This window comes from Eublepharis macularius, chromosome 1 (assembly GCF_028583425.1).
Source record: "Eublepharis macularius isolate TG4126 chromosome 1, MPM_Emac_v1.0, whole genome shotgun sequence".
In the NCBI taxonomy this organism is placed as follows: Eukaryota; Metazoa; Chordata; class Lepidosauria; order Squamata; family Eublepharidae; genus Eublepharis; species Eublepharis macularius.
This window is the reverse complement of record NC_072790.1, coordinates 37,157,383-37,183,123: the sequence shown is the minus strand read 5'-3', so window position 1 is coordinate 37,183,123 and position 25,741 is coordinate 37,157,383. Positions and strand designations below refer to the sequence as shown.

General features: G+C 41.1%; 2 protein-coding genes across 4 annotated transcripts in view; one reads left to right on the top strand and one right to left on the bottom strand.

Annotated features, from left to right (window-relative positions):
* The window catches only part of MATR3 (matrin 3), a 31,733-nt gene extending 11,739 nt beyond the window's left edge, over positions 1-19,994 (bottom strand). Inside the window, exons 1-4 of one of the 3 annotated variants that reach the window (XM_054993614.1) lie at positions 19,859-19,994; positions 10,712-10,878; positions 6,607-7,665; positions 1,649-1,710 (exon numbers count right to left, since the gene is read on the bottom strand). In XM_054993614.1, the coding sequence (XP_054849589.1) occupies positions 1,649-1,710; positions 6,607-7,503 (959 nt within the window). In that variant the 5' untranslated portion in view covers positions 7,504-7,665; positions 10,712-10,878; positions 19,859-19,994. Of the gene's footprint in view, positions 1-1,648; positions 1,711-6,606; positions 7,666-10,711; positions 10,879-19,568; positions 19,620-19,858 lie in introns of those variants that run through there. The other 2 variants (XM_054993599.1, XM_054993607.1) reach the window with 2 other exon arrangements.
* Positions 19,995-21,552: 1,558 nt separating this feature from the next.
* Positions 21,553-25,741, top strand: part of SIL1 (SIL1 nucleotide exchange factor) — a 78,027-nt gene continuing 73,838 nt past the window's right edge. The window contains exons 1-3 of the mRNA XM_054995553.1: positions 21,553-21,635; positions 24,136-24,256; positions 25,482-25,592. Of these exons, the coding sequence (XP_054851528.1) occupies positions 25,488-25,592 (105 nt within the window). The 5' untranslated portion in view covers positions 21,553-21,635; positions 24,136-24,256; positions 25,482-25,487. The remainder of the gene's footprint in view (positions 21,636-24,135; positions 24,257-25,481; positions 25,593-25,741) is intronic.

Here is a 25,741-nt window from a genome sequence, read left to right as displayed (position 1 = left end):
AAGAAGAAACACAGACTACTATTGCAACTGAAGGTTCCACTCTGAACAGGAAAAGTTGCTAACCTCTTTGATATTTTCTCCTCTTTGCTTGATGTATTTCACAAACAAAGCAGTCTCCCATGAGCAAATATATGTTACTTTAATTCCAAAATCTACTCCATACTGACATGAAAGTACCATTGAAATTCATACAGTTTACTTCAAGGTTAGCATGCTTAAGAGATAATTGAAAGAACTGCAATTACAAACTAGTCTCAGCATGGTACTCTATGTGAAAACAGAATCAAACATTCTACTGATGGCAAAAACTTGCCACACTTAAGTTATTGCATGACCATTCCAATGCCTGTTTTTAGTCCAGCAAAAAGAGAATGACTGGGTGGGGGAGGGAGGCATAATTTATTTAATATGAATGGTATCAAGATTTTGAGTTATTCTCACGCATTCAATATGCCAGAAACTACAACAAACTATATATAATCTACTCTCAAACAGATTAAGAATGAACAAAACAAGATCCCCTCTCAAGTGTTGTGACAATGAGTTTCATATTAAGAAAGCATACTCTGATAGCCACTAACTCAGACAGTTCTGAGGTTTAAAAAATCTTCAATGAGGTATATGTAATTCTTACTTCTATGTAATTTTACCAGTTCTTCTGTGGACTCAGCTCACAGAATGGACTGCTGTGTTCCCCATGCAGCCCCCCCACACCCCCTCCCAACTGCTTCTGTGAGGGGGTTAAAGCCAGATGGAAAAGCTGGCAGAAACTAACTCCCCCACTGCTTAACAAAAGAGGCTCCAGAACGAAGATTTCTGCCAATTCCTCCCCTCTGGTGCCTGAGGGCACACCAACCAGCAGGTTCTCAGGGAACACCAAATGCTGTGCTGGGAAAATGGGAGAGATCCCTGATGCAAACTTGCCCTGTTCACAAAAGAGTTGGATCTAACACTTAAGGTTTTTTTATTTCTAGGGCACAGGAATTGCTACAATAACCTCAGGAACAAAAAACAAAACAAAAAGTTCCTTTCTCTCTCTCTCGATTTTCCTCCAGCCCATGAAAAACTGCTCAGAACAGCTAACATTTGCTTTAAAAGCCGTAATTGTGATAGTTTTAAAGATGAACTTCAAGCAGGATGGAGCCCATATCCCATTATAAACCTAACTTTAAACCTTAAAAATATTAGACTTTCTATTGTTAAATACTATCAGCAACACACACAAACTTAGAAAAAGTTAAGCTTAATATGTCCGTATCATTTGAAAAGGTAAAGGCTTCTGAAGAAAGAACGTTTCTTGCAGCACAGCTTTAGGGACACCATCTATTTCATCAGAGCCACAAAAAAGATATTGAAGAGAGTGCTGCTTGTCTTTTACACAACTGTGCAGACTCTTGCCCATGGAAGCTAATGCCACAATGTGTGGCACTCTATGGTGCAAGAACACTCTGCTGTAGGAATATCACGGTTTCTCCAGATTTGGGAATATCAGCTTGAATAATGAGATCTTGCAATATCACCTAAATTGCTAGAAACTGAAGGAGAATCCTTGCTTTTATAATTTAACACAAGTTAGAGCAGAAAAGTTGGCAGAAGAGATTGCGATTATAACAAAAAGGAACATTTTAAAAAATGTTCAAATCCATACATTTCGAGGAGAAGTTGACAACGGCGACTATGTGATATTCCATTGATATGCTGGTTCCACTCCTGCAAAGCACAAAGTCAAAATGATCAGGCATTCAAACACAGGCTTTGTAAAGATAAACACTTCAAAGTTACAACACCCAGAGACCCATTTGCATGTCAATCAAAATCTCAAAGAGTACTATACACAGCCAACAGAACATGTTTACCTCACATTAACCGGGAGAGCTGGTGTCTTGCAACTCTGTGTTGGGGGGGGTGTATAAAAGTTGCCAGTTAAGGCCAGGATTCTATTAAGAATGGCAGAACTTTGGTTCAGTATGTAAGCGTTTTCAGGCCCTGGCCTAGTGTGAAAAGTGCTGGCTAATTAAACACCTGCAGAGCAGCTCTGAGTTTTCAAGAGACTCAACCTTGAATGCCTGTCTCAGAGAAGCTCTATCTGTCCTCCCTGAATATTCTCACAGCTGAAACACTAACTGCTTTGCCCTGATTGGCTCTTGAGTTGCCTGGTGATGCAATGAGTTCTAGAAAAGATTTTCACTAAAATTTTTCACTATTCTTTCACCTCGGCATGCCACCATGCTGGACCAACTAGGCATGGACAGGGCACATATGCTACCGGATGAGTAAGATGAACATTCAACCAATGCCAACCAGAGATGTTTAAGTTAGCAAGCTTTTAAGTTTTAGATAGGCAGACTTTTAGCTAGCAACAGCAAGGTTTGTTTTAGGTCTGTTGCCTGAGTGCTTCATGTTTTGCAACACTCCTGGAACTCAATAAACTTGATTTATTATATTTTAAGCCGAGTCTGGAATTACTGACTGGGACGTGGGTACACCCCAGGATGCCTAGAGCCCTGGGGAAGGCAGAGTTCTGTCCCACAAAGTTAAAGGGTAGTACGTGTCACCTACCTGACTGGTGTCAGCGCCAAAGTAGGAGCTTTGGGGTGGCTATCTTTACATGGTGGCAGCTGTGGGAACCTGCACCCTCAAACAGAATGGAGCTTTCCAAAGGGATACAGCAGAATACCATGGTTGTAGTGTGTGTGTGAACATGGGGCAAAATGAAGGTGCTATATGTAGGAAGGGCTATCTTCCTGCTTTACTCATCAAAGTGTGTAACAGTCTGAATTGTGCTCCACAATATGCAAGATTCAATTAACCTGATGAAAGGTTTCAGTCTAAAGGCAGAATAGTAGGAAGAAGCAGGCCCTACTTCAAAGTAACTGTTCACATCTATTTCATCGGCCTCCGGCACCACATGCATCTAGCCCTTTCTACTTTTAATGACTATGGCCTGTGGAAACAGGTAGCAGCACCTTGCTTGTCTCTCTTCTTCCCCTCACTCTGGTCCAGAATCTCACTAGCTTTAACATGGTGCCTACATAATACTAAACTATGCTTAATTAACCAGTTTCCAAGCCGCCTTTAACACCTGGTTAACACTGTTGGTAGCCATGCTGATGTCACTCTTCATCACTTTCAAACAATGAAAGGGACAGTGAAGTGAGCATGTGTTCTTGCAGACTGTCCCCAACCCTTATTCGGTTATAGCAGTGGCTGGCTCCAGGAGTCACTAAATAAAAGTCTGAAATTAAAAAAAAAACATTTCTAGTTCCCACTGTCTTTTCTTCTCAAAGTTGTGCAGCAAAAATAACTATTTTGCAAGGCTCCCGTTAGCTGTCAAACAAAGCAGTTTGCTCACGACAAGAACAAGCTTGGCTTCAGATTTATCCTTCCCTTGGGCATACAGAGGAGACTGAAGATTCTCTGGTTTAGAAAGTCTTCCCCCCATGAGAACATGACTACTCTCTGTCATAACATTTGAATTCAGTTGCTGTAAAAAAACTAGTACCTCCTCCCTACAAAGCGGGATGCTAAACAAAGATTAAACTGTAGTTCAGAATCCCAATTTGTGGGGGAAAAATAAATGTGAAGAAAAAAGTGTACAAAAGTGAAAGGCATACCAATTTGCACCAATTGCCTTTTTTCCTTCAGTTTGCATTGGTGCGCCCCTCCCTTCAAGAAATAAACGCCCAATCAGACGTTGCAATTAGCTGTGGTTAGTCCAATGGCTCTCTGAACCAGGAGTCTTCAATTTCAGCTCCTTGCTCAAGCAGAGGAAGGATGAAGCACATGTACTCCAAAATAAACTAGGCTTATTCTCAACATGAACCTGAACACAGCCCTGGTTTTATCACTAACCTTGTGATAATGGTGGCATTAAAGACACTTGTTAGTAACCCTCACACTTGTTGCTTTTAAGCAAATCTGAGAGTATTTTCCACAAGTGCAGGATCCAGTCTTCTGAAAACTCCACCTTTGACACTTTAAAACAAATTAGCAGACTTACTGTTGCAAAGGGATGCTTGGAAGAACATGGACAATACCTGGCGAAGCTCAGAAGCCAGAGAGGGGGCCCTGTAGAACTTCCAGGAAACAGATTCAGCCTCCCCCCACATGGTCCCCAATATAATTATATACAGCATAACATCAAAATCTACTACATTGCAATGATAGGCAAAGGTTGCAGATTTCATTTGTTGCTGCAGAATGTGAGTTAAGCTGCTGTAGATTTTTTGAAATACAAAACAGAAAACCTTGCTTTTAGGGTATTTGTGATCAAAAACATTCATAAGGCTCTATGAAGGTAAACAGAACTCCATCTTTTTGTTTTCAAACACAAATTAGGGCTACCGGACTTCAAAATTCCACTAAGCCCATCATTATTTTATTCACAATACGAGATGCTCTGCTCCTTCCAACTGTATAAAAGCCAGTACACAATACAGCACTAAACATTTATATTCCTTGACGGCCAAGTAGAGTCTCCAAGCATCCATTAGACTTTACCTTGGGGACAGCATAAAAATGTTTTAAATACATTTTAAATAAAATGGAGCCAGGAGATTTCCCTAGTTCCTTCATTGCCTAGGCACAGCACTCCCGTAACAGTTAAGACGATCTCAGTTGTGATCTGGGGCCACCACAAGGGTCACATAACGGATACTCCTCTCAGCAACCCAATCTTAATATGTAGAAGAGGGGAAAGGTCACCTTCCAAAACCAACACAGATTTTCAAACCAAAACAGATGCTCAAGTAGCTACTTTCACTTGTGCAGCTAGATGAGTCAGAACAGAATTGTGATTTTACAATCTTTGCGAATCTCGGGAGATGACCATAAATCTGAAGCAAGCCACACTTTAAAAATTGCCAATTTATTTGATATCTCTTTAGGTGGGTGTCTTTAAAGTACATTTCTTTCACAGAATATGATTCAGATACAAAGGCCAAAGCTGAGAATGGCTCGTTAGGCAATTTGGATAGTACTACTTCCAAAAAATATTTAGAACTGGAAAGAAAAAAACACTACGGATAATGGAAACCTCAAAAAGAGATGGGGACAGAGAGAAAAAGCTACCAATAATATGAAACAGGAAGATTCTCCTGATACATATGACCCCCTCTTTATTCTCAGCAGAATATTTTGATTGTAAAGAGGGAAATGGTAAAGCGGAAGCTCTCACAATTCAAAGGCATTTTAGCATGTCTCTCTCAATTAGATGCAGTTCTAAGTGCAGACTATAATATTGCAAGTTTTCTTCTGTTGTTGAAAGAGTAAGTCTTACTGCAGTGACTGCTTTCTTAGAAATTTTGAAGAAAGCACATCAAGAATTGAGGCAAAGCAAACAAATTTTCACTAAAACGTCTAGATTGTTTGCATCAGTACTGTCAAAGCATAATATTAAGTTCATGTATTTCAGCTAAAGATGCTAAAATGGAAAATGCTTAATATTCACATTCTTAGACCAGATTTTAGCGTGCTGAAAAGATAGATGTTCTGAGGATAAGATCTTCTGTTCAGAACAGCAGAGCAGGATTCATAAATGCCTCTCCCCCGAAGAGAGAAAACCTTACAGAAGTGATTTCCAACACTAAGCTTTGATATTGGTGGGCTTTTAAAAAAACTTATTTTAATGTTTTAAGAACAGTTTTGCACCAGAAAGATATTTTCCAAGGGTAGACACGCGTGGGACTCTATACCTCACAGACGTTACTGTGAAGGAACTGTTAATGACAATACAACAAACAATTTTAGGCTTACAATGTGTGCTCTTACCTGCAGTATTTTTGTAACACGCTTTGAAACAAGTAATGACAGGGATACCAACAGTTTCAATATTCAATTGACAAAATTAGAAAACCCGAATAGAGCCACACTGACTATGCTGAGAACCAAGTTGTGAAGAGAAGTTTGATCAAAATCTTAATAACGAACTACTCAAACAAGTAGAGAACGCCACTGACAGCATGGTACTGTGGAGCAGCAGGTTGATGTTTCTGCGACTCTAAGGGGGCAGATGTAACATATAATAATAAAAAGTGAGCCTGAAGTGTTTAAGAAGGTTGTGAAAGGGGAGGGGAAAATGAGAAGTTTCAGCCATAGTATGAAAACAGTTCAAGTGAATTTCACAAAAGCAAGGATGAATTTAAAAATGTGATCTGCATCACTGCTGGTACTGTCCAGGATTCTCCATTAACTCTTGGGTTATAAACAAGAAAGGGGGAGGGGAGCAGAATTGTGCAAAGATGCATCTGAACTACAAATTAATTAGCAATCAAGACAGATGGGAAGGAATGCCGAGTCTAACCTCCTGAATTAGTGCAAAACAAAATGACAAAAACCCTACCCCAAACTAAGTTAAGAGAATATGCAGATGCAAAATATAAATAGACTAGATGACAACTGACCTGGACTTCAGTCACATGAGTGAAACAATAAATAATAAAGTCCTGGTTTAACACGTTTGTTAATAACGCCTTGAAAATAAACCAATGTCTTTTCTATTTTTGAGACCATTGTATATGTGTGTATCAGAATATAGAAACTGAGGCAAAGAAACAGGCAACAGGAACTACAAAGTAAAGAAAAATAAGCATCTGATGCTTAACTCACCTTATTAGAATGAACAGGCATATCACAGATAGAGCACAGATGGGGATAGCCTTTCGGTAAGAGTCCATGGAAGTCTTCAATATTGCTATTTGGAGGAGCACCTCTCTTTTTCTCAAAGAGAGATCGCTCAGGGCCACGACCAATTCTGTCATACTCACTGTCAAATTTACGATACTTATGTGATGTCTCGCCATAATAAGAGTCATCCCTACACCTTTCTCCATCTCTTAATCTGTCCTCTTCATAATCCAGTCTGTCATAATAAACAGATTCTTGAGACCGACTTCCATGATCATAGTCAACCACTGGGTTGAGACTAGAACCACGATCGTCAAAGCTATCTCTTCTAAAATGCCTTTTCTCTTCCCAATCATCCCTAGGTACTCTGTATGGAGGATCCCGTGCAGCTGATCTGCCATCTCTACCATAACTCAGTGAAGGGACTTCTTCAGCTCTCCTCCTTTTAAGTTGCAGAAGAATTTGAGGCAAGTTTTCAGGAGTGATCTTGTCCTCAGGATAGCGACTCAGTTCATCTAAGTCTCTAGCAGACAGACCAAAGCTGGCCAGAATGTTAGTGGCCTGCTCTGCATCTCCACGGTGCTGAGAAGACAAAGAGAGTGGGCCTCTACTTCCAAGGTTAAATATAGACTGTAAGGTATGGGAAGATGCACTAGCAGAAGACAGTGCGCTATGAGATCCTTGTTGATTCAATGAAGAACTCATTCCAAGATTCATTAAGCTAGCAAGGCGCGCAGTACCCTGGTTCATCCTTCCAAGAGATGCTGGCACATTTAAAGACTGGGTAGCAGCAGCAAGAAGGCCTATTCCTGCAGACAGGTCACGCCCATGACCTTGGGAATCCCTACTTAGAGATGACTGCTGGAACGCCTTGGACATTGCTGAACTATAGCTTGTCTATTATGGATGAAACGTTAGAGATGTCTGAAAAGAAAGCTCACACTAGAAAGCTAGGTAAACTTCACTTCAAAAAGGTAACGCCAAGAAAAGGGATCAATAATGACCGGAGATCTTCTTCAAGCTGAGAAACACCAGACAAGTCTGTAGAAAAACAAGCAGTTTTAGACATAAATCCATTTATGCAGATGCAGTTTTTAAAATTTATGCATCGTGTTGATCTAACAGTTTAAGGGCTTACATGGCTTTCATTACGAAACTTCAACAGAATGGAGATGCACCCAGAACCCTACTATACATACACTCCCCCCCACCCCCAGATATGCAATTTTTTTTGCCTGTAATGTGTACTTTTGTTTCAAAGATCAGTGGTGATCAGACACTAGATGGCTAGAATTTTCTTCTATTTTCAAGCCACATTAAACGGTAAGGTGTGTGCACCACATTACTGTCCTAAACTCCAGAAAAAAGACCTCAGTCATGGAAGTAAGAAATCTAGTTCACATTTCTTGGAAGTTAAACCACATGGGGAAAGGACAGAAAGAACTTAAAAGTAGGCGATGTCTGAAAAGCATCTAGTGAAAGAATTGCTACATGAGAACAAATCATTTCTATTCAGTAAAACAAAATTACTGATAAGACTTTTGTGAAGAAAAACAGGTTCATAGTTTAGTAGAATCACACAAGACCTCACGTTCAAGACACAGTTTACATGCTGTTAGCACCACGTATGAACTGTATCTGCCTATTTCAACACTATACTGTGCACAAGGCATAGTTTGTTGCGCAAGATCTCAAACCAACCAAGGTCAGACCTCATCAATACTTGAACTGGGAGAGCCCAGTTTTTGCTTAAAGAAGAAAAACTCTTTGGCACTATTCTGATCAAACTAAGCATTCAGGGATATGTGCTGCTATCTTTCAGATGAGACCTGCCATTTAAGCTAAAACCACAGGTGGTTATAAGATTCCCATGACCGTCTGACATGAATATTCTTCAAACAAGCCTTTAAATGCTTGCAGTGCTTATATGCACCATTATATTCCAACAGTAAGCCCATGCCCATGCACTTCTGTGGAGTGGCCTCACAAGAACAGAAGAGCTCATGAGATTTTTCTAAATCACCCAAGAGCACAAGTTCCAATGAAAATTGACATCTTATTTAGGCACTTCTCAAAATCCCACTAACTACTGTCTCCTAGTACCCATCTTTCTAGAGAGGACAAGACAGAAGTAGCGACAAGCCACTAAAGCAGGAATGGGGGGAGGGCACGCCACTGGAATGTGTTAAAGTGTGCACCTTTTATAATTATATACAATATTTTGTTGGTGAAGGTACCAATAATTGAAGCCATTATTTGATGTTATCAAAAGATCATTGTTAACGTTAATTTTTGTAGTGACAAAGTCTGTATCAGATGCATATTGTTATTTTATGAGAACCTGTATATATATACAATATTACATAAAAATAACACGGGCTATTTTAACATGAAGCTGTTAAAGTTGTTGTTTCAAATAGTTGCTCCTTAGGAAGTGATTAATTGTTAACCAATTTTATCTAGCACTATTAAAGACATGTTTGTTCTAACATTCAGCTATATTTCATAAAGTTAAATGGCACATGGGTGAAGAAAAAAATTGAAAAGCTTTGATGGAAGTGTGGAACCAGAAAGATGGTCCAGATACTGCAGACCCTGAGCAGGTATCAACAGAAGGGAAGGAAAGGGCAAATGTCAAGTAACAAATGTAAAACCGCCCATAATTTTGGCTGAACCTAAGAATATTGTATATAAAATGGTATTCTAGATCTCCAATTGAAGCTGTCAATCTCAGACTTGGTAACAACAGTGCTCAAAGCTTTGCTTACTGGAACAAAGTGACCACCATGCTTGCAAATAACCACTCACCTGGGGCAAATGAATTGCCCCAGGCTAGCAGGTTATGACTCAGAAGCTATAATTCACAGGTCTTCACTGTGAGTTCAGCCATTTTAAAGACTAGTACAGGGGTGCACATGTACTGTTTGTTGAGCCAAGCAGAAGATTTCCATTTTGATGGGCAAACCGTACTTGGTTAGTTTTTCCACCCAGTTAACTACATTGGTAGAAGTTCACTGCAATGTTTGGTATTCAAACATGCCCTTATCTCCTTAACTTCCGAGACTTCTGCTTGCTCGGGTCTTGGCAAAGATTAGTAATTACCCTGTTAAATTCATGCAGAAAAATGTTTGCACTTAACAAATAGAGGGCTGAAGAGGAGACTATATAAGTGACTGCTGTATGTGGTTTATTCCAAAGTGCAAGATTGCCCTCTCCACAGATGTGTGAGCTGACTATGACTACTCAGTGATGAGGAAAGGATGCTTTGCAAGCACTCAGATGCCCTTTGTTAAAGCCAAAGTTCTTGGATCAAGGTCCTGAAACTGGGAGGAAAAAAAAAAGATGCTGGGGAAGTGCCCCAAACCTGCTCAAATTAAGTCCTAATGTGACATTAGGATTGTCCTAAGGTGGGATTGAGATTTCCATGATCTGATGCAAAGTTTGGGTGCCAAGAGTGGTTAAAAATCACAGAGATGAGTTTTGGGGAAAGAGTGTCCATCCTACTTTCTCAGCCAGGCAGAATGTACAGAGGGGAAGCAACAACCTACACCTCATTCAAGTACGGCTATGGTTTTCCTTTATGTTTACATTTATTTTTAGGGGCTTAATATTAGAGTATTTTTAAAAATAAGTAAATCGTACTTTCCAGATGTGTTGGCTTACAGCACAGGAAAGAGGCTTATGTTTCAAAGATGTATGAATTCTGGCAGGTTCAGCACCAGCAACAGCATTAAATGCTGTTGGTGAGAAGATTTACAGCCTTGAAAAGAACAATTCTTTACTATATAACACGTCACCTTGAGCTTACTAACATCCTTCCACATGTTTGAGCAGGCTGATTTTCACGCCTGTGACATATGAGCTTCTCTAAAGCTACTTCAAGGCAGGGAAAAAAGCCCAAATGGGCATTTTCCTTTGTTTTTATTCTTGTAATCCAACAACAGCCGCTTTTTACCTGCGGTTTTTAAAAGATTTTGAAAAGCATTATAAAATCCAGAATACGCATGGTTAGACAGTCTAATAAGGTTTGCAAACTTATTTGTGAAGTTGGTTCTTTTCCTTTCCAACCCCCCCCCCCCAAATCCACCTTTGACTTTTAATGTTGCTGAAAACTTTGGATAATATCAGATCCAGGAGCATCTGAAGAATACCTCCTGACACAGAGATGGCCTGTACAGCAGATGGTTTCACTGCATAGCCTGGTTTTCCGCATAAGCTGCACCAGCTCAGGCTTATTATGAAAACGATGAAAACCTACAAGGAAAAGGGAGATATCAGAGAAACATGTCTTAAACAGAGATCATTGAAAAGAAGTCAGTCTTGGAGAAAAACAGCAGTGGGGGAAGGTGAAAGGACATAGCATTATTATTCTAAAAACTGGATAAGTATCACTTGTCTACATCCCAACAAGTTCTACTTAACTTCTACCATTAAAATGAATGAGAGGAATTAAAATGAGTACCTTCAAAGTTTAAGCATTAGCATCTGACCAAGTGTTTTAAGAATAGACTTAAAAAATGTAAAAGCTTATACTGAATGAAATCCTGCCCTCGAGTCATAGTTGACTTCTGGTGAAAGCTTTTATTAACAGGATAGTTGGTTGTTGTGGGTTTTCCGGGCTGTAACAAGATAGTATTGAAAAGGCCATACCCTTCAAGAGCTACCATGCAGTTTCACTCCCTGGAATGAATATAAATCTTAAAGCAGCAGATAAGACCACCAGGGCATTGAGCAGAGCCACACTGCTACACAAATGAAATACAAAAGCAAGAAAATCTCCAAACAGCTGTTACAATGAGATTGTTTACGAAAGTAAACTTTAACTGGAAAGTCAGGTCAGAAATAACTGAAGGATGACAATGATATGTTATTCTAAAAGTGACCTTGTTTAATCAGCAGCTGTTCAAATATTACTAATTCAGTCATTATGTTGCAGGCAAATGGTATTTTATTGTATTGAAATTTCCTCCTTCACAGAAGAGCGCAACATTTAAAGTCATAGCCATCTTTAACTGTAGACATCCGTAAGATCATCAAAAGGCAATGCCTTGCAAGTATTTTAAATAAATAAAAACATTAAACCTGTAAGGCATTCTTTTGCTCTTCCTTCAAATCCACCCTCAGAACCCGTACTTTCTGCAGCATTTCTGACTTAACTCCTTAATCCTCAACACCAAATAATAACCAAGCTCTAGTATGTGTGGCTGTATTTGCTCTCACTGACTACTTGTTTCACGTTTCTCTCCTGCCTCCTCTTCATCTTCTTTATTGCCCTCTTCTGTATGTAAGCTCACATTGGAGCTAGGGCCATTCTTCGTTTAAAAAATATTCTAACGTGCCATGTATATGTCTAGCAGTGTATGAATAATTAATTTCCTTAAAGAAACACTCCCCCCCCAAATTTACAAGCTTTTAGCATTTGTTTTTAGAGTGCCATGGTATCAGAGATACCATTATAGAATCAATATGGAAGCTGCTTTTTCTATCCTATAACCAGGGTGGATAAAAATCAATGATTTTTTAATTTTTTTTTTTTTAAAAATCGGATTTTTTTTATTTAAATCGGATTTTTTAAAATAAAATGCTTTTTGAGGAAAATATATTACCATCCGAAGGTTATTCCATCATGAAGTAAAGATTAGTTTTTAATTATGTAGAATAAGGCTGTATATGTTTAATTTTTTTGGTAAATAAATTCCATTAATCCATTCACAATGTCATGCTCTTCCAGAGGTTTTTGTAAGATTATTGGGCAGTTTCTCTGCCTACAAGATATTATCACAGATGCTTGGTTTTGCAGTTCTCAAAACTGAATTTGTGTCAGCTCAGCAGAGATCACATGCCTCTTCTTCACAGCAAAAATGTTATAACATGAACAGAGTTGAGAAAAAGACCTTAATCCTATTGTTCTACAAACCTATGAAGACAGAATCAACCCCTCCAGTGCTAAGTTTCAAGAAGTTCAGTGAATAGAAACAATATTTTTCTGATTGTTTGGAGTGGAATAGATCTGCACAAGAAGAAACTAAGTGTGAGGAGGGAGGGGGCAAGCAGTACAAAATGAAAGTGAAACTTTTTGAGCACAATACGGCACAAGTCTTCGGATCTTTTGTGTGTATGACCTGAGGTTTATCACATTCTTTCCTTGGAGGAAAAAACCTATAATGGCAGCAGGCCGTAAAAGAGACCCAGTTTGGGAATACTTTAATGAAGTTCCTTTACCTATCGGTAAGGCAGGCATCTACTTGCATATTAAAGTTATACCAGCAAGAATTAGTCTTTATGTAGAAAACTATTATTTAAATCAAGCCTTAATGACTAGTGATTTAAATCGTGATTTAAATCAGTTTGATTTAAATCAAATCCACCCTGGCTATAACATTTGAAAGCTCACACTCCATGAAAGCAGGGGCAGTTCCATGGGCCTTTACTGATCAATGCCGCCCAGTCAAGATTAGGAACTATCAGATCAGAAGGATCCTTTTTATTACAAGGGTTCTTCTTACTCAACTGTTACCTCCAACCCTGGCTGGACAGCACTCTGGTAAGAATTCATGTAATTGGCTCTGCCTACATACTGCTTCAGCTTTCAATGTCACGCCACAGGAAAAACTGCACCAGCACTGCTGCTATAACAGCTAAAAGACATCATACTGTGGGAGGGACTGTACTATTTGATCGAAGCAGGCTAAAGACCAGACAGGAATAAAATATAAGAATAGGCTACATTATTGAAAAAAGTACTGGCTACATTACTGAAAAAGTAGCCAGTTCATTTTTTTAGCTCGCTGCCAGATCAAAAAGCGAAGTCAGTTTGACTTTGAAAAGTGGGGAATATCATTTATAGAACTTTTTTCCAGTGCTCTACAACTTTACACCCATATATTTCTTAACTTCAATGAGGTCAACTGCCTATGCCCTCTTCATAACACTTGTAAAGTTTAGCATCGGCTTTGACAGCTTTGGGGTCATTTTTACGCCCAAATGCACTGGATGAGGAAGTGAAATCAGCATACAGGGTTAAACTGACAAAAATATATTTTCTGTTTATATTTTTCCATTGGTATCTTTGTTCTTTTCATGCACTGCCAAAGGGTAATACTTCACAAAGTGTAGATTTCTTCTTTGCAATTGATATCACGTTCAGTGACAACCCCCTCAATATTTCTATGACTTTCTTTGTAGTCTGCTCAGCCTTCCACTCCACCCCAGGTTAGTAAAGTACATTTTTGTTTGGGTGATGTTAAACATGAAATCCAAATCATGCTGGTAAATTGAAAGAACCAGGTCACTGCTATGCTGTAACTCAACACCTCACCAGTCAAGTTATTGCTAATTGCCTGTTTGCATCTCACAGAGAATGCATTCAAGATAAGACCTTAATATCATGGCCTAAAAAAAATCTGCCTTCTATCCTTCTGTCTTTTTAAAATTTGTAACACCAGCTTATGGAACAATTCTGGTGAGCTTGAAAACTTGTACAACGTTATGTCAATTTGGTTGGTCCTAACAAAAGATATTAGTTGAATTTTGTTCTTGTTTTTGGAATTTTTTTTCAATACAAGGAGAGAAAATGTATTAAAATCTATGTAGGTTCCCCATTAGGAAAAGCCAGCACCTTGAATTCTTAACGTTATGGGAAAGCAAGATAATAATTTACAGTACACTTGCTGACCACTTAACAATTTAAACTGTAGCTCTAATCAGGGGGCAACCTAGTCTCCAATCTAGTTTGGTCATTAGACCAGACAACTAACTAGCCAAACACTGGTCAAACAGTTACATATTTAACATTTGCAAAACCCAAATTCATTAATAATGAAAATGTGAAATTGTAGCTAATGAATTATTATTAAATTACAATTATGTTTACATTTATGTGAAAGATGTAGCCCTTTACATTGACTTTAATTCTGGAATTCCAAGGATAGAAAAAACAGCTTAAAATGAAATACAGTGCAAACTAAGCAACTTTTAAATGTAGGTAACATTTGAGAGTAAGGTAGTGGGTATCCTTGCTGAAATTATGTTCATATACAGCTAGAATCCACATTGCTACCAGATAACATTAGACAATTAATAAGGAAGTCCATCACCCCCACAAAGGCATTTTCTTCATGGAATGTGCAACTATGGCCAAATAGACAATTAATTGCCTGTTGCTGACTAGCCGCCTGAATGATGCCCAAACTATTCAGCCATCAAAAGTTTACCAAACTGCCACCATCCCAGTTAAGCAGAGAGGTGGTGGTGGTGCACAATAAAAATTATTTAACTGCATGGTGAAAGTCTTAAGATAATTGACTGCTCACATGCAACATTTCAGGCAGCAGTCACACTTTAAGCAGTTTTCAGGAGGGAGGCATAGTTCAATGCCCCTTGCAGGCAAAGGATCTCAAGATCAATATTCAGATATAGGAATTAAGGTTACAGACAGGGCTGCTTAAGATCTCTGATACCTTCAACTGCTGCTACCATTCAGAACAGAGAAGACTTTGCAACATGGGCCAACATTCTAACTCTATATAAAGCAGCTTTGTCATGTCACTCACTAAGCAGTTAGTGGAAATAATTGGCATAAAACTCTCAGCAACCCATCAGGAGGAAGGCTGCATAATCTGCGATGGATTATATCTAATAGTCTTCAAGAGCAATTTACATTTGCTCAGTTCAAGTTTCCAAGGCATCAATTACAGCTGCAAGGCCTGAATTTAAAGGAGCATTTTACTAGACCGAATTAATGGACAATGTTTAATCGTATTTGCTACCTGAAGTAGTCCAGGTGCAACACTGGACCCAGAAGCTTCCCAACACCCAGAGTTCTCATCAGTGACAAGTAAAGCTGTCCTGAAATCAAGAGCCACAATGCAAGTATAACTTCATTTATGGAAAATCAGCAGCCGGTTGACAGCTTGCAAAGAAAATCAGAAATCAAAAATGATCACAAATCCTACTCCCCTGAAATAAGGTACACACAATCCCAGCTACCAGCTGTCCCAAATTCTCCTTAATGGAGCCTGAACTAATCAGGATGGCCATACATCCAACCTGTAACTAGTTGCATGAATTTGTTCTTCATCAGTAACAATCAGTAAAAACTTCCTCATACCTTGCCACTGACCTAGCAGTTGCCAAGTCATACCTAAAACAACAATTTCATCTGCTAACTAGGTGGTAAGCATATCATGTATTCTGAGAAAGACAGCCAGAATTTACAAGGTTATTCATTTCATGACAATGGGAGAGATGGAGCTTTTCACTGTCATCACAGCTACAACATGGACGTGAAGAGATAAAGGTTACAATACATGGTCTTTGAGCCAGAACACACAAGAAATAGTTACAAAGAATACGTGTAAGCATCAGTGGTCAAGGTCATAAACATTTGAAATTCAGCTGACCTTCAGAAGGGCTGTCAAAAGCAGCAGCCACATCTTGCAAAAGAACTCTTGGATCAAACTGGCTGTATGAGTTTATGAAAAAAAACCTCAGATTGTGCTTCATCTTGACAGAGACCCTTAGGATAATGATTCAACCATAATAATACCTTCTCAAATTCCTTCTCTGACTAATTAGAGTACCTATTTTCAAGTCCATGCAAGACATCTCATTGCCTATCTCAACTCTCTCAAAGTTCCCACCATTCCTCACTTTTGGCACTCCTCCCAACATGCATGAGTTCGGCTTATTCACAGTACAGGACCTAAAAAATGCCGTCAGGCTTTTCAATCTGAGTAGGCAAGCACAGCAGACGGCTCAAGTTTGGAAAAAATATAGATCATGAATATGAAGCCTTTCCCTCAATTATGGAAAAGTTGATAATTCTGGAGAAAATTTCCTCCAAATCTTGTGGAGCACAGGGACTCCACAAGGGGGACCCCAAAGGAGTGCAGTCTGGGGCTCTATCAAACATACTCCTTGGGCCAAGCAGTAACAAAACATTTGGGCAACTTAGTAGGGAAACACTAACATTGCTCTGCTACCTTAGGCAGATTCTTAAAGAGTGAAGCAGAGTGTTTTATGTATAAAAAATCATCACCTTTGACGTTATTTTCAAAGCACATTGGGCATTCCCCACCCCAACTCCATTTGGCAGCAGGTTGAGATTGGATTCTCTTTGCCTTTCCTACAGTGCAGTTCTACGCACAGTTACCTCAACAGGCTTAGACTGAAATAACTCTTCATAGTGTTAAATCTCAAGCTCCTTTATTATTAAAGTGTTGTACTGCCATTCCTTTGAACAAATTTACTTAAAAGCAATGGAGCAATGTCCTGTTTGATGGATTCATCAAACTGTTATACACAAATCTGTGCCCCTGTGTTCAGGTTCAACTGAATGAATGAACACATGGGTGAAGTCTAGTGAGGGAGATAAATATTGTTTATTATAAACAAGGACGAATGCACAGGATGGGGTTAAAGGCACCTCAGGAACCCAGCTTTTCTTTGGACTCCCAAGACAGTTACATGAATTTTTATACCTTTGGATTCATTAGCAAAAATTACAATAAAAGATACATAACTGGTTGAAAAGGTTAAACATATCAATGATCTGGCATGATTCCATTGGTCAATCAAATTTTGGGCTGTCCGTTCATATATTAGCAATTGTTTATCATATCAAAAATACTTTCTTCTTCGGCATCTTTTATATCAGCTTTCTAGCAGATGTAGACCCCATCAAGGACATTGGATGTCGGTTCTCAAAACAACTAAAGTTCTATTACCTATCATAAATCTGTCTGTATACCATTGGGGGGGGGAGTTTTTTCATGGCTTTAATTTGAATGTGAATTGCTGAGGATGTTTTGCTTTGACAGGTTTGGTTCTAATCTATTGCGACCTTGGTGCCAGACATGGTGTTACAATAGCTCATTATTGATCTGGGATCTTTGTGGATCCAGACAACAAGACCATTTTCATTTCTACTCTTCTTTCACTTTTGCAGCTGGATCAAACCTCTAGAAAGAATCTTAAGGAAATTATTAAAGACCCTTTATATTGGGGGGGGGGGGAGAGAGAGATGTGTATATGTGTGTGTGTGTGTATACGTACATATGTATGCATAAAGCTGGAATCAGGTGCCTATATATTTTTATTCTACTATATTTGAGTACTGTGAAAGTTAGGCTGTACTTGATCATTGTGAAAGCATGAATATTATCGGATATGCTACGTGAAGCCAATTAAACTTATATTGGTCATAACACACATCAGAAATACGTGTCCCACAAAACTGATAAAGCAGCAGTCACAGGTTTGAGAATAGCTGCATACCATTTGAAGAAATGCAGCAGTGGAATGAACTATTTCATTCTCTGTTACCTGCATATAATTCTTGCTATGACAAATTACACTTTTGACCACTTTCATAATAGCAAGATAGTCTAGGAAAGGGAGCTGCTAAAGAAGAAGGGAAGCATCTTTTAAAATGGCATAAAACTAAATTTTGATTAGGGGAGTTTTATCATCTTAATTCTAAAGATTAGCAATTGCCTCCTGCACAAAATAGGGAAGATAGCTTTCAGACAAAAAGAGAAAACTTACTACTTTATTCTGACAAGTTTTAAACTAGATGCCTCGTTATACTTTAAACTAGAAGCTTGTTATACTTTTCCCTATTCACCACAAACAAGGGCTAGGGGCCAATTCACTTACCATTAAAAAACCCTCAAGATCCTGAAAGGTTCACACAATGAAGAGTTAACACAGTTAACATTTTGAAATAGCCTTGGCATACTCCCCTACTAACTACTTTCATTTCAATATTCATGCAAGCCCTCCAGCATAGACTCCTGGAAGGCGAAGTGATTCCAGGCACTGATCCACCTGTGCATATTTGTCACTTGATTACTCTGCTCCTATGCATGTGTGATCAACTCGCATATTTTTTCTCAGCTACAGCATTTCTTTCACTTGACTTTAGGCAACCCCAACCTAAATTTTAGGCAGAGAATATAGCAGAGCTTCCAATCTAGCTAATCTATGCTTGTTTCTCAATCTCTGTATTGATGCTGCACCATTTAAGACTATGGAGTGGAGGCTCACATGATGAAATGCTTCTCTCTGCAGGAGAATCCTTTTATACAGAGAAACAAGGAAGGATGCTAGTCTAGCATTACCAGGATATGCTGTTTTTAATTTGGCAGGTAACTCTCTTGTATGAAGGAGCATTCCATCATGGGAACCCTCTCCAAAGCCCTAAAGTAATACAACTTAGACACAAGGTGACCACCTCAGTGATAAACAGGTAAAGTTCACCAGAACTAAGCATTATTATAGTCTTAGTACACCGGTTCAGGTAGCTTCTTGCCTAGCTTGAGTCCACTGCAGAACAGCTGATACTGCACCACAATAGGACAAAACTGGCAATGACGCTTATATATTCAAGGTGGGAGCGGCCCACAACAATTTAAAGCTTTATCTAATATAAGCAACATGTTCCATCACACTCAATAGGTTTAACTCCTAAGTAAAATATTCAAAGGGTTGGGCTGTTGTCCTGTAAGTACCTGCTACGAAACACACCCCACTGAATACAATGGAACCTGCTACTGAGAAAACGTGCACTATCCTTGCTTCAACGGCAACATGACCTAAGGGGAAGCAGTTCCCGTCCAAAAGGCCTCCACTTACTAGCGTTGCCAACAGCCTAGAGAAAAACGCCCAGCTCCTTTATCAGAGATTTAATATGTGTAAATGGGCAGGCGAAATTTTTCATAGCATAATACCACATGATAAATACCACATCCCAATTAACGGGGTGGACATTTTTTCTTCAGATTATTGGCAGCCCTACCACCCCATTCTCCAGCAATCTGAAGCCAAGCCAGGAAGGTCCTCCTCGTTAATGGACAAATTAAATTCGATAAAACCCAGGAGCCTCTGCGCCCGGAGGGGACAAAAAGGCAGTCAGCGGAAGCACCGCCAGAAGAACGCCTCACCTTCTTCACAAGCCCTCAGACGCGCACGACCACTCAGGCGCAAGCGTTTAGCACACATCCCTCGTCTACGCACGCGCACGGCCGCCCCTCACACTACGGCGCCAGCCTCCCTAGCTCCCCTATTTGCGCATGCGCCAAGCTACCCCTCACGCTCGAACGTCGAGCTCTCGCCCCTCCCCCTCGGTTTCCAACGGTCCAGGCCCGCCCCCGCCCCCCCACGCAGGGTGCGCAAAATGAAAGTTAGCGCGGCTCTGACTCGAACCGAACGATTCACTCGCGCCATGTCTTACCTCAGTTGGAAACCGCTCCTCCCGCTTTCACGCCACCCACCACCTCCAACGGCTAACGTACGCGCGACGGGTGGATTCAAAAGAAAGCTGCGTAGATCTCGCTCCCGCACGGCTCTCCTCGCTAGACCGCTAATCCGCCTCACGCATGCGTCCTCTGCCCCAGCAGGTGACGAGTTTCGCGCGCGCGCTCTCTCGCGAGAACACACTACTTAATCCCCCCTCCCAACTATCGCGAGAAGTTGAGTCGCTTTTGCGCGAAGGGAGGCCGCGGGCCTTTCGGCGTTTACCTGAGACGTTCTCAGCTGTTTTATTGTTTGTGGGGGTGGCTCTGATGTCTTCTCGTTTTGACACCGTTTTCACTGAGAAATGCCTTACAGTGCAGGCCTATGAAGAGTTACTCCAGTGTAAACCGATTGATTTCTATGGGCTTAGACGAATAGCTTTGCATAGGTTATTAGTACTGTTTACATCGCGTCTGATCCCTTTACTTTGAGAGAGGATGCAATCTTATGTGCAGTTTCAGGGGGAGAAAAAGAAACTAACCGAAGTTGGGGGCCCTTTTCAGACCACCTACATTTTATTATTCCTACATACATTTGGCCTACTTTTTAAGATTAGAGGACTGATTTTTTTAACGTAATATAGGGAGAAGCCGGGTCAATAGGCCATCAAATGAGGGCAATACAAGAGGAAATGTAATATGGTACTGGTTTCAGGTAGATAGCCATATTGGTGGGCAGCAGAACAGAAGTCCAGTGGTACTTTAGCGACCAATACGATTTTTCAAGGTTATATGCTTTGGAGAGTCGAAGGCCTTTTCCTATAAAAAAAACCTTACTGCTCTTTAAAATGTCACTGGCCTCAAATCCTAGTGATACTGATGATCCTTTGACCCCGCTGTTTATTTCTTAATACCTCCTTCATAAAACTTCTAGTGAAGTGAGTCATTCATTACATCTGAAGAAATGCTTCTGCGGGAATCAAACTGGGTTCCTCCTTAAGGTGCCACTTTAAAGACTAACAAAAAGTTATTTTTAAAGGTGTTGCTGGACTTCTGGTTTATTTTGCCATGGTAAAAGTTAAATAAGGAAAGAACCAGCTGTCTAGATCTTAAGGGGAAAAGTAACTGCGTTATATTGTGACCCTCATGCAATGGGCAGCGCAAGCCTAAACGAGTTATTTCAATGGGCTTAGACTGGAGTAACTCTGCTTAGGATTGCACAGAAAATATAGTTTAAATCTTTGGAAATAAACGAGAGTAGACTACAGTAACTCTACAAAAGGATCACATTAGTCCATTGCAGCGAATATAAACGGGAATTTGGCGGCACCTCTGAGACTTTTTAAAAAAAAAGATCCAGTTAAGCAGGCTCCGGTACACGAACACTTCACGCTGTAACAAATCATAACAAAGCATTTTAAAAGTTTTTAAGGCGCAACTAGAATGTCTACATTCGTGGAACAAAGCAAAGCTTCTTACTGCTTTCGCTTCCTTCTATCAGCGAAAAGCACTTTACAGTTCGCAAACCAGTGCCTCGGGGATACTTTCCGCACCCAACCAGCTCGCAGCAAATCAGCTCCTCAAAACACTTTCTACGCCTGCGTCCGCTGGCGCAGCAATAAAGGCCTGAGTGGGCGTGGTTACCACTGAACGTGCGGGGGCAGAGCTCTTCGCTTCACGGGAGGAAGACAGGAGTAGGTGACGTGGCCGTTCGTGATTGGTCGAGCATGCTCCTTGGCAGTGGAGTCTTTGTGACTTGAAGGCTCCGGCTCGCAGGTAGGAGTTGAGTGGGGGGCGGAGAGGGGTTTGATCCGTTGCTGCTTCTAGCGCTTTCCCCCGTAGTGAAGGCGCTGGCTGTTACCTGCCTGCTCCTCTTTTTACCGTGCACTGGAGCTGTGGTCGATAGGTAAAGGTTGACCTAAACTCTGTTTAGGATTGCACTGCCCATTGCAAAAGGATTACACTATCGGCAGGCTGAGCTGTGCTGCTTGGGGGGATGAATGCGTTCTAATGCTCAAAAAAAGGAAATTCCCTGCCCGTAGAAACCTAGCCGATCTAGTAAAAGAAACAGAATAGCCTAGATGGCCTTCATTTGTAAGGTAAAGGTGCAAGCACCGAGTCATTACTGACCCATGGGGGGACGTCGCAGCACCACGTTTTCTTGGCAGACTTTTTTTTACCGGGTGGTTTGCCGCCCTTGCCTTCCCCAGTCATCAACGCTTTGCCCCCAGGAAACTGGGTACTCATTTTGTAGCAGCAGAATAAAACAAGGTTCCAGTAGCACCTCAAATACTGCTTTCACACACGTTGGGTAATGCACTTCAACACGTATTTTCCTGTATGAGAGGGGAGAGTTGAGTAGTAAACAGCTGCTAAACGGCATTGAAAGTGCATTATTCAATGTGTGTGAAAACAGCCAGTGTTATGCCGGAATAAACTTGGTTAGAGTTTAAGGTACTACTGGATTCCTGTTTTATAACAACCCACCACCCTGTTATAGTAGTTTTTTGGATGGAGGGAATTATTTTTAATTACTTATTTGATTTACTCATTTTTTTTCTCCAAGGAGTTTGGGATGGTGTCTCTTTTTCCATTGTACTCTCACGACAACTTTGTGAGGTAGGTTAGCCTGCAAGAGAGACTGACTGGCCCAAAGTCATCCAGTGAGTTTCATGGGGTGGTTTGGGCTGGAATCTCCTAGTCCCAACATCTTAGCAACTATGCCATGCTGACTTTATATGGAGGTGCTTTTGATCACAGGCCCGGCTGCTCCTGTTCCCAGTGTATAAGTGGTACAGTCCAAACCCAGACCGAATCCCTGCCTTGCCCTCTGCCCCCTTTACTAGAACTAGGATGTAAAGCTTGATTTTAACAGTAAACTTTATTTATTGCATTCTGCTCGTCAATGAAGCTCAAGATGCTGTACCGGCATCTCCCATTTTATCTTCGCAACTACCCTGTGAGTTCGGTTAGTCTAAGAGAGAATGCCTAGCCCCAGGAAGATGTTGCATGGCATCCTAGGAGAACTGTATTTGGTGAGAGGGGCTAAAGGGACAAAAACATCAGGGGTGACTGTACATGGCTTCTATGCTTTTACCTATGTAAGCACAGCCAGTATAGTGTAGTGGTTAGTGTTGGCATCTGGCTGGGGAAACCTGGGTTCAGATCCCTGCTTGCCATGAAATTTCCTGGGGCCAGGAATAATCTGCCAAGAAACATATAGGCATCCCTTAAAAGAGGTGCCCAGTGCTGTGAATGTGGTTTGAGTTCTCACTTTCTTAATGCACTCTAGATGACTGTAGCAAATGAGCAGATCCGACACACACATATATATACATTAGCACCACCAGCTAGCTGCACTGTTGCTGCTTTCTTCTCCCCCTCCCCACCCCTCTGTTGGGAAGCAGCCTGAAGACAGGTCGTCTCAGGCACTTGGCTCCAGGACATGTTTATTCCCCGCAGCGTCAAGGGGGTGGTTGGGTGAGCAGTGGAAAAAAGAGCCACTCGTATCTTTTTTCTGGTCAATTGCCTTCTGCTGTCTCCTTCTGCTACTGCTGGGCATGGGAGCATCCTGCCGCCCTAAGGCGGAAGCAGGCGAGGGGCTGTGGTGGAGCTTGAGCCCCAGCAGAGGGTCAGGGAAGAGGTGCCATTAAAGACCCATCCAGTGGCCGCAGAATATGCCAGTTTGGGGTGTGCTACAGTCATGTGACTGTTACCAGAATGTGCATTCACAGCACTGCCTGCCTTTCCCCAGTATATGTATATAGGGCCAGATTTGGTGTAACGATTAGAGCAGTGATGCTTAGGAGCTACCTGTGGCTCTTCTGAGGACTCTTCCCCAATGTGGCACTCATATTTAAGCCCAGTAGGGCTTGTGGCTGGCAGGCACTTCCCCTCCTTGAAACAGCAGTTGCTAGAGGGCCAGGAGGACTGGTAAGCTATGAATCTCCCTGAACTGTGGACATTGTGCCTGGGAAAGAAGTAAACATAATATGGGGCACAGCTCCCCACTCATTTGATTCCTGAGGGGCAAGGCAGGGGTTCCAAACAGGCTGTGCTTTGGGGGCCCCCCGTATTCTGTGCAGTGTGGAGAGAACAGATCAGTTATGCTTGGGGAAGAGGAATTAAGCTTGTATTTGCTCTTTAGAATAAGGATCATCCTTGCTTGCCCTTCAGAGAATTACAGATTGCAAACGCTATACTACCCATCTGGAAGGATCTAGACTCTCCTTCCTCAGCGGTATTTAGGGTGCTCCCATTGTGTTCATTTTTGCAGATGCATGTGTGGCTGTGTGCAAAGGGTCCATGAGAGGAAAGAGAAGAGAACAAACGAAAGTAGAAGACGGAAGAGCAACAAAGCAGACATTAAAGAAGAAGAAGTTTAGGGAACTGGGAAGGTATGGAGAGATGGAAGACTATAACCCCAGCAATGGAGTGGGAGGTATAGGTAAAGGGGAAGGAAGTGTTGGCAGGCTGTGCGACTTTGGGGGTTTGGCAAGTGACTGATGCATTGTTAGTTGTAGCCTTTTTATTTGCAAGATGCTTTACCATCTTGTGTGGCAAACCAAGCGTCCCAGGCCAAGTCCAACTGTCCAGGCTAAGGAAGATCTAAATCTTCTGTTGCATTTCTAAAGGTGGGCAGGCATGGAAAATCTGAGTATATAAAGAAAAGACCTATTAAGGGAGGAATGTGTGGTGCTGAGGGGTTGCGAAAATGATTGAAGCTCATGTTGCTGACTGTACTTTTTCACTTAACAACTATCTGATGGTGGCTGACCTGTCTTAATTCCACCATAAAGTTGCTTGTTTGGACAGCCTGGTTCCACAATTGATGCATTTCTTTGCAGTGGCCTGGGTTACTGCTATTTGCCGTTCAAGGCATGCCGAAACAGAAAGTGCTACTTGTGGCAAGTAGTGAGAGAGGAGAAGGATTACACCACCGGCCAAAATCCCCAGGGAGCAAGGCCATTCTCATATCGCCATCCAGAGAAGAAGCACGCTTAAGTGGGAAAAACCCACCTCTGTTCCAAATTATAGAAACATTACCCCCCTACACCAAACACGAACTCACTCCATCTTTCCAAACAAACAAGAAAAAGCAAATACATGAAACCACTCATTGGGTCAACATTCATTGTCCCATAAGCACTCTGGAGAGCCATTGTGGTCTAATGGTTAGACTAGAACCTGGGAGATCGTCCACGAAGCTGATGAGGTAGATGTGAGGACAGAATGGAGGAAGAGAGAAGTGCCCCGAGCTGCTTGGAAGAACAGGATACAAATGGATACATATACATCGATCCCTTGTGCTGCATGCTAAATTAATGTATGCCCTGATTGTATGAATATTAAGATTGTAGTCTCTGTCCCATAAAATCCAAGGTGGGCCTGTCATTGACTGGAGAGATTTGACCTGCACTTTGTAATGCTAAATGCATGTTTATAACTTATATCCGTGAGATTCGCTCACTTTTAAGTGCCTTGGGGGAATGCAGCCTTCAGATACAAACTTTGTAGAATTTACTGCTTAGTAGCGCTTTTAGGTTCTGTGGAGCATTACTAGCTAGTAAAACGGTAGAATGCAGGGACGGGTGATGTCGTTAACCAAATGTCGTATTTCAGATTGCAATGTCTCCCAGCATCTGTTCCCTGCCTGTTGTGTCCGGGCTCAGCTTGGTGGTCTTGCTGTTTTCTGTAACGAGTTTCCCTTCATGCTTAAGTGACAGAGTCACAGTAAGTATCCTTAACAGTTTCAGACTGAAGGAGGATGTACAAGAGAAATTTCAACCGGCAGCATGGTTTCGAAGTGGCACGTTTCCTTCTTTCTGAAGTTAATCTCAAATTTTAGCACAGCTTGTTCAATTTCTGGGTCGTTGGGGATG